Source organism: Lactuca virosa, chromosome 8 (assembly GCF_052849685.1).
Source record: "Lactuca virosa cultivar CGN04683 chromosome 8, Lactuca_virosa_CGN04683_v6, whole genome shotgun sequence".
NCBI lineage: Eukaryota > Viridiplantae > Streptophyta > Magnoliopsida > Asterales > Asteraceae > Lactuca > Lactuca virosa.
This window is the reverse complement of record NC_136433.1, coordinates 87,931,822-87,941,674: the sequence shown is the minus strand read 5'-3', so window position 1 is coordinate 87,941,674 and position 9,853 is coordinate 87,931,822. Positions and strand designations below refer to the sequence as shown.

The 9,853-nt window shown below is 34.2% G+C and overlaps 1 protein-coding gene across 1 annotated transcript; it reads right to left on the bottom strand.

Moving 5' to 3' along the window:
• Positions 1 to 8,356: 8,356 nt before the first annotated feature.
• Positions 8,357 to 9,037, bottom strand: LOC145130598 (uncharacterized). The gene has a single exon (XM_079065374.1). It carries the CDS (start codon positions 9,035 to 9,037, stop codon positions 8,357 to 8,359), a length of 681 nt encoding a protein of 226 aa, XP_078921500.1.
• Between the last annotated feature and the right edge of the window lie 816 nt (positions 9,038 to 9,853).

Genomic DNA, 9,853 nt, shown 5'->3' with positions numbered 1-9,853 from the left:
AGATCATATATTATCTAACAATATCATTCTATAATGACTCTTGAGCATAAACATCTTTCAGCTTCCCCACTGTCAAAAACCAAAATTAGAAAGATCTAGAATAACAAGAAAAAAAATACTAAAATTCTAAAAAAATCGGGTAATTTGAATCACGTATTTAGAATGCAGAAATATGAAAATCATACAAAGTAAGATTCTTTAAGTACACCCATTAACAGAAATAGGAGAAAAACAAATGGTTTGGAATCGATTGATGGCTATCATGTACGTGCAACATTGAGAAACGATTAGATCGGAGATGACGATATGTATGATATCGATGTCGCAGAAATGAAGATATGTACGTTTGTTATCAGTACTGATGAGAGAGAGAGAGGTGATGAGGGAGGGAGGTAAGGGGTTGTTGAGAGTCACGATACTCTTTTTGATATAAAATCTCACATTTTTCCATTAATGATTTAGTAATTTTCTTAAGTGACTTAATGACCAGACATATGTTTACCCGCTTACCCCTTTGATTTTCTAATAAGACAAAATTTCAAGAATGGTCCCTGTGGTATATTGAAAATTGCCGCTTTGGGCCAAACATGTTTTGATTAGCACTAGTGGTCCACAAGTTCCATTTTGTTGCGAGTTTGGTTCATTCATAATTGGAAATATATGAAATTACCTTTTTTCCCTCTCTATTTGGTTTTTCCTTTTCTTTTTATTAGTTTTGTATTTTTCTAACTAACAATTAAATAAAAAAGAAAACAAATACAACCCTACCCCACCCATACTCCCTTCCTCAACGTCTTTTCTATGTTTATCTCCCTTTATCTCTATACCATTATCGGAAACATTGGAACACCCGCTGGAGCTGTCACCGCCACTTGAAAATTGGAATACCCGTCGTCGTCCGACAAATTGGAACACCCGCCAGAGTTGCCACCACTAAATTAGTTAAAACTAGAAGAGCTGTCACCCACCTTCAAACCCATTGTCTCCGCCACCACCAATCTCCGACAGATCTGTAAGTCGCCATCAGCTACAACAAAACCATAATCGATTCCCACTACCAGAGACCATCTTTTCACCTTCTTGGTTCTTCTTCTCTACTAGAAACCATCTCCATAACCCCCTATTTTCGACAGAAACCATCACCAACTTCTGAAACCCTAGCACCGCCACGTTATCACATATGGATCAGGTTTTTCTACGAAGAGGAAGGATTGTGGAGACAGAGGGTTTTCGGCGAAGAAGAAGAAGGGTCTGTGGCTCGAGTTTCCAAACGAAGTCGCCGTTGAGATGTGAAGACGAAATTCTGCAATTAAAAAATCCTATACACACACAGGTAGAGTGAGGGTTGGCGGTAACTGAGATTTACCGGTGATTTGGGTGAGGGTTGGTGTCGCAACAAGTGGTGGTGGCAACAGGTTGAGTGGCAGTGCGAATGGAAGGAAAAGGTGACTGTTGTGGCGATTTTTGCTATTTTCCCGCGAGGTGGATGGGTTTTGTGGCTAGCGCTTTTCCAGCAGGAGAGAGAGATGCCGGTTGTGGTTGGTCGACGGCTAGGTGCAGCGAAGGCGGAGTAAGAAGACCAACGACCGACGACAGATGTTGATGGTAGACGGGATGTTGGGAATGAAGGTGGATGAAGAAGGGGATGGGTAGGTTTAAGGAGAAAAGTCTAGAAAAGAAACATATCTGGTATTTTGGAGAGAGAGAGAGTGAGAGAGAGAGAGAGATATGTAGTTTTTTTAATTTCCGTAATAAAAAAATTGAGAAAAAAATACAAATGGCGAAATCGTCATTTTATAAAAAAAAAATCAAAACAAAATGAACCAAACTCGCAACAATATATAATTTTTGTACCATTGGTACTAGTCCAAACATGTTTGACCCAAAATTACAATTTTTGATATACCACGGGGGCCATTCTTGCAATTTTGTCTTCTAATAATAGCTTATTTAACTTTATATTTTTACACAGCAAGAAAAAAATATATAAATGACATAAATATTTTTTTGTGTTAGAATGACATTAATGCTATTTTGTATATCCTTTGGCATATTAGTAAAATGTCACTTTTGATCATGCTGAAACCTATGAGATTTGTAATCTTGTCACTTTTGGTACTACCTTAATTTAACTACTTTCCCAAACAAAAGCACAAAACTACCCACTGGCCTACACCTAACGTTCTTTTTTATATTTCAGTCATTATTAGATGCTAAATTTTACAACTTTTAATTATTTTTTGCTTAAACAAATCTAAATAGATCTTCAATCTAACTGATAGATCCTTTTAGTAAAATGGTGCCCAGCCTACGAGATTTTATCTAATTTGAAAAAAGTTTATAGTTTCATATTTGCGTTAATTACAAAGAATAATAACCAATTTCCTTTTTAGTTTAACAATCAAAGTTCGAAAATAAAAAACATTACCTTTATTAAAAATATATAAATTTATTTCTATTTTTAAATTTAGTTATAAGCAAGATATCATATTTTTAGGCCGGAAGGAATGGAACATGACATGTCATGCTGGCACAACTTCTGTAAACCTACAAACTCTTTGTCATGTCATTTTTGCTACACAACATGCATGACATACAAAATTTAGGGGTGGTTTAAGATGGCACGTTTCTTTTTCTTTTTTTAATTTAAACTAAAAAACAAACAATTCAATAAAATAAAATAAAAAAGTTACAATAATCAAAAGAAATTCATAACACCACAACTAAAAGTTAAAATCACAAAGATCCGAACATAAACTTAAAATCACAAAGTCCATTCATACACCCAACTGCAAGGCATCGCAGAGGCTTCAACATATGTTAGGCGTATGAATGGACTTGTTTAAGTTAGGCATCGGGCCCACCTGATTGTAGCAGTTCATTTTTTGGGCTTAAGGCCATGTTGGGGGTTCTTGGGCCATATTAGGCCTTAGATGCCTTGTAGTTGGGCTTGGATGCCTTTTTGGGCTTTTTATGGATTTGGGCCTTAGAGGGAGGGAGGTTCATTGAGGCAGGGGTAAAGGAGCCCTTTTTGCCTTAAGTTAAGAATTAGGGTTTTGGACTTGAGTTCGAGATCATCACTTTAGAAGAAGAAGAGCAATCATAGGAGAAGAAGAAGTCATTCGTTCATGAAGAAACCCTAAATCGGTTTTTAAAGGAGGAATATATCATTTATTATTTTGTCAATCATTATTATATCATGTCATAATAGTTAAGTCAAGTTATCATTTAACCTATAAGAACCAGTTACCGGTGGGTAATATTTGAACAAAACATATAGTTTGTTGGTTTTTTTGTACAAAAAGTTTACTTGGATGGTGTTTTTTTGAACATACCAAACTTGGATGGTGTTTTTTGAACGATTTTGAAACGTAGTTACCTCTTTGAGTCATTTCCTATTGTTTTTTTTCCTTTACTTATTTTTTACCGGTAATTGCCGGTTACCAAAGGTCAAATTTGAACAAAGAATGTATTTCGTTGGTGTTTTTTGTACAAATGCTTTACTTGGATGGTGTTTTTTGGACACACCAAACTTGAATGATATTTTTTGAACGATTTTGAAACATAGTTACCCATATAAGTCATTTTCCCTTAAGTATAAAAGAAACACACATATAAAGTTTACCAGATTAAGTCGCATTCCCATTAAACCCAATAAAGCATCAGAAATATTTTTGTTTGCTAGATGATTAAAGCTCTAAAAAGAGAATAACAAGTTTAATCACATCTTCTAATGAACCATTTGATGTTTGAAATTGTAAGTTTTGTGTTCTTCCCCTCTTTCTTTTCGATGTGTTATTTCCATCTTGCGTTTCATTAGTTCCTGTTAAGAACAAATGAACAAATCGAACATTGAGCTAAAGTTATACAAAAGCAATTGTGCCAAAATAATCAGATTCCAAAATCAAACATTAAGCTATATATTTAATCTTCCTAAACTATCTTACAAACCACTTCTTCTTTATTTATGACATAAAGCACGACTTAACAGAGAAAGTAAATATGGATTTCCAAGTTAACTTTTAATAGTTAACAATTATTTCCCTAATTTGGTGTTGTAGCATCATCTTTAGTGATTAGCTGGCCAACAAAATCTTGCCAATCATTTGGTTTGGAAATATCCTCAGGTGGCAGGTCACAAGAACCATAGTCAGTGGGATGAAATTACCAATACAGAAGCACATATAACAAAGGTAAAGGGTGAAAACATCCTTTGAAGCATTTCAACAAACACGTTGTGTGCAGAAAACAAACAAAAGATATTTTCCAACTCTGAATAGTTGAAAATCCATCAGGTGAAGGGAACCAATACAATATTCAAAAGTAAAAATCTCAAAGAATAGAGTTCTCAAGAGGAAGAACAATCTGGTATTCTATCGATCATCAAAAAATTCCCTAATAATTCTATTTCTCCTTTTACACAGGTGTTGATTTCATCTAGTGGAATTACAATAGACAGAAAGTAAAGGCAGTAGGTCAAATCGAAGCCAACATGATTGAATCAAAAAATCAGAAATCGATATAGATATGAAGGTGTTTACCAAATCAGATCGATGTGTAGGAGAAACATATCTGGTGATGAAGGCACAACGACAGAGGAAGAAGAGAGATCTCGATCATAGTGTAGTATTCCAATGATGATAGAGAAACAATGGAGAACGGATGTGCAATAATGGCGGACAAACCAATTCAAAATCAAAGCATCTTCAATGGAGTTTTTTCTATGAAGAACGTGAGATTAAGGAGTGTGGCGGTCGACAGAGGTAGAGGTGGCCGGTGAAGGGAGGAGGGAGGCGATCGACGAAGGATGATGGAGGAGGCAGCCGTCTTTGATCGTCAATGAAGAACGTGAGAGGGAGAGAGATTTGATGACGAACAGAGATAGAAATAGTATAAGGAAAGGGTTTGACGGGATCAGGTATAAGTTATCTATCCCTAAAATGCCCTCCGACTAATTAAAATAAGATACCCCCGTGCTTTTTATTTCCAAGTTTTTACAAAAATGTCACATATCATCTTGACCCTCTATTATTTTGATCTAACGGTCCTAGTTTGGTTCTCGGGTTCTCGGGAAACTATAGGTTCTCAAATGATCATTCATATATATATATATATATATATATATATATATATATATATATATAGGGAGAGGATCAAATGAGAACACCTAAAAGGTTGAGAACGTGAGAACAATTCTGGACCAATCAATATATAAGGACATATTAGTAACTGTATATTTTAATTAAATTAAAATAAAATAAAATTCAATCTAATTCCCTTAAATTTAGGATCAGTTACCAAAAAACAAAGAAATATTCAATTTTTTTTTATTAATGGTATATAAAAAACGTTTTTAGTCAAATTTATTTAAAATCTGAAGAAAAAAAATCTTAAAAAAATTATTTTTTTCTCTTATTTCACGTTTTTGTTTTTCAAAAAATGAATAAAAATCCTATCTCAAATCAATACACTTGTATTCACAAAACGAAATGTTTCTTCAAAAAGCCTAATACTACTCCAATCACAAATGAATGCACATCAAATTACAAATAATTCATTCACATGAATAAACACACTCATTCACATGAATACACGACTATTCATAAATAAATAAAATCATTTACACATTAATACACTGTTATTCACAAATGAATACAATGTTATTCATAAATTAATACACATTCTATCATAAAATGAATACCTCTAATCATAAATAAATACACTTATTCACATGAATACACTACAATTCATAAATACATACAACAATTCACACATGAATACACTGCTATTCATAAATAAATACACATTCTATCATAAACAAGTATAATACCCTTATTTAACAAAACATGCAAAAACCTTCATAAATCTGAATTTGAAACCTTTCATCCAACAATCCCTGCACATCTTCAGAAAATCATTTCTCTATTTCTTCCTTATGAACCTCACCATCTTTTAAAATTAAAGGAAGCCTCATTGTCATAGCAGCTTGAAATGTATTCTGATTGAAGGAAGAACAATTTCATCTTCCTGTGTCATTTAAGATGGATGTCTGATTGCAATCTTAAGAGAAAGGCGGAAATGATGAATATGAGTTCGGGAAACAATAATCTGCGTGTGAGATTATCACTTAAGAACTTTAGATTATTTTACAATAAAATAAGTGAACAAAAGGTTAATACAATCTTTATTTAATTGTCTTGCAGAAGTACATGATGTCCAAATTCATCCCTGAATCATCCAAAGGCAAGTTTAATTGATTAAACCACTCCAGCCATCAAACTAAACCAAACGACAAACAATTGATGCTACAATTGAAATGAAATAAGTGAACAAAAGAAGGTAGGATTTCACCTGTCTTCGGCAATGATGAATCTGAGTCCCAAATCTGGAAACAATAGCTAGTTCGAAAGAGAAAGGCAGAATGATTTCATTTTCTTGTATCTTTCAAGACTGATATCCGATTGCGATCTGAACCAGGTACATACCTCCCTCTCGGTTTTCCATGAATCGATTGCGATCTGAACAAGCTACATAACTCCCTCTCGGTTTTCCATGAATCGGGTTGTAGGAGACCGATTGAGATCGAGTTGCAGTAGGCTGATTGTAAATCTACTTGCAGGTCCGATTAGGGATACGAAAATCGAAGGTGCGATGAAGGTAGGCTAAGAGATGAATATATTGTGGTGTGAAAATGATGGAGGCGGTCAACTGATTCAACCCTAGGTAGAGAGATAGAGGGAGAGAGTGAGAGAGGGGGGATACGATAATAAGAGTGGGAATGAGAAATTATAGGATTAACCTAAAGTTTCAATTATTGTTATACCCTTATGCCATTTCTAAAGTTACACTTTACTACCAATAGTTTTAGAATTAACATAAATGACATGTTTGATAATAGCCTTAGATTTGAATATTTAGATGAGCCAGATGTGTTCTCGCGTTCTCAACCTTTTAGGTGTTCTCATTTGATCCTACTCATATATATATATATATATATATATATATATATATATATATATATATATATATATATATATATATATATGTTCTGTTGAGATTAAATATAAAATAGAAATCTTGAGATTCAACTTCAGCCATATATTTCAAGTCTGCCGCTCTAATCCTCCGGCGTACCGGCGCGGCAGGATTGTTATAATCATAAATGATTATATAGCATCGTTCATTCCTTTCTCCTCCGCCACCATCCCCACTGCCACCTCCACCACCACTACCACCACCTCTGACACCAGCCGACCTCACCACAGTCACATCCGTCACTTATACCACCGCCACCTCTGTCACCACCACCTTTTCTGCCTCCAAATGTCATAATCATATATGATTACTCAGTCTGTGAACAGACATATATGTATAATCACTTATGATTGCACATACATTATTGTTGTCGGTACACTAGAGCGTTAAAGCGGCAAATGAGTAATGTATGGCTCAGGTTGAATCTCAAGATCATCCGTTATTCCCATCACTAACCACTATAATGATGGGTGTCACATCATCATAACTAACTATCATTAAACCTTTGGGATACCCACCACTAGCCACTCCACCCCACATCATTTTTTTTATTTTTAATTCAAAATTACAATAAAATTACATTTTTTGAAAATAAAACAAAAACATTGAATTTTTTTAACTAGTTTTTCATTAATTATAAAAATAAAAATACAACTTCAAACTACATTACTTAATTAACCTAGAATTAAAATAAATAAAAAATTACATTACTTAAATAATCTATAATTAAAAAAACAAACAAACATAAGTAAAAAAAACTAATCTTCATTCATGTTGTGTTGGTACAAATGCTCCCTGACATCTTCTCAAAGATTGAAACACGTTTCATTGTTATGAATTTCAACAACTCGTGATAAAAATTCATTTGTTCCGGGTACGAACTCTTCAAGCGGGATGACTCCGTCGTCCGGATCATACATGCAAATCGCTCGACCTTGATCTTCAATGATCATATTATGCATTATAATACATGATTGGACCATTTGTTTAATTCTATCCTTATCCCCAAACCGTGTAGTGTATTTCACTACATGTCATGTCTGCTTGAAGACTCCAAATGCCCTCTCGATATCCTTCATCGCTGATTCCTGCCTCTTTGTGAACAACTTTGCCTTTTCACTTCGAGGACCGAGTATGCCTTCATAAGTGTAGAATAATTCGAGTATATCCCATCACAAAGGTAGTAATTGTATTTATACGAATGTCCGTTCACCGTGAACGTCATATCAGGTGCTTTGCTAGTCCAAAGATCGTTGAAAATAGGAGACTGGTCAAGAACGTTAATGTCGTTGTTAGACTCTGCAACTTCAAAAAACGAATGTCATATCCACAAATCTTGAGATGCAACGGCTTCTAAGATCATACTTGGTTCACCTATATCTCCTCGAGTGAATTGACCATGCCATGCAGTTGGACATTCTTCCCAAGCCACTTGCGTACAATCTAGACTCCCAAGCATACCTGGAAATCCATGCCGCTCTTCATGAGCCGAATATAATCCCTCAATATTACGTGAAGTAGGTTTACGCAAATATTGTTGGTGAAAAACCTCATACACACATGCACAAAACCAATCTACACAATTAATTGCGATCCTCTCGGATACTTTCAAGTATTCGTCGGATGCATCAAATGTTATACTGTATCCCGAATACCTAAGCACAATCGCACACTTTTGTATACTACTGAAACCCATTCTTCCTCTAGCATCGAGTTTTTGTTTGAAAAATTCATAACGCACTTCTAAAGCATTACTAATACGTAAAAATATAGCATTATTTAGATGGAAACGACGTTCGAACGAGTCATCATTGTAAAGACAATTATTGGCAAAGTAATCACGTACCAATAAGTCGTATGCGGCTTGACGATCACGATTGACCACCGCCCTTATACGAGCAACATTCAAACTTTTTTCATTGTGAAGGTGTTGCACAACATTTAAGAAGGTCGAGATGAATTCTCCGTCATCATCCGAGTCAAAAATTTTAAAGAAATTCATGTGTTTTTTGGTGAAAACTGAGGGTTTTTAGAGAATGAATGTGTAAAATTTGATGAAAAATGAGGGTTTTATTTATAGGTACTGAGTTTGTAAAAAATAAATAAAAAATAAAAAAAACTTGAAAAATGACCGTTAAACGGTCAAAAAAATAAAAAAAAAATACGATTTGGCATTTAGGATCGTCGTCACCAACACGAGGGAGCACGAGCACGGAACTCCACGAAACCTTGGGGTGGTGTGCTCGAAAATTTTTGGTGGCCACCTAGACCACGAGTCCACGACCGGGTTTGTGGTGAATATACCATTCCGCCTAATATACAACCATAACATATTTCCGATTCTTAATGAATTAAATAGATTATGAATGTGTGTGATCATTAAAGAATCAAATTTATGTATGTAAAAGTTTGTGTGTACAACCATAAAAATTAGCTAATTCTTCTGTATATTTTTTATTCATAAAAATTTGTTGATTCTTATGCATGTTCTTTATATAAGAAATAGAAAAATGATTCTTAAAAAATAAACAAAATTGCATATACAATTTTTTTTCGCATGATTCTTGTTTATAAATAATCCCTTAATTCTTAAGAATAAACATAATTATATGTAAATCACTTTTTCCAAACCATTTATTTATATTATTCTCGAAGTATAATCTTTTTCCAAACCACGTTTTTCTTGACATCCCCAATATAAAACACTTTTATGCCTTTCTTAATTTCAAAAATTTGGATAATTTTCGTACATTTTTCTCAAAGGATTTAAGCATCACATTCTTAAATTGAAACAAAGTAAAACCCTAAACCATTACTA

Excerpts from the sequence above, each read along its gene's own strand:
- LOC145130598 (XM_079065374.1), bottom strand. The coding sequence starts at position 9,037 with ATGAATTTCTTTAAAATTTTTGACTCGGATGATGACGGAGAATTCATC.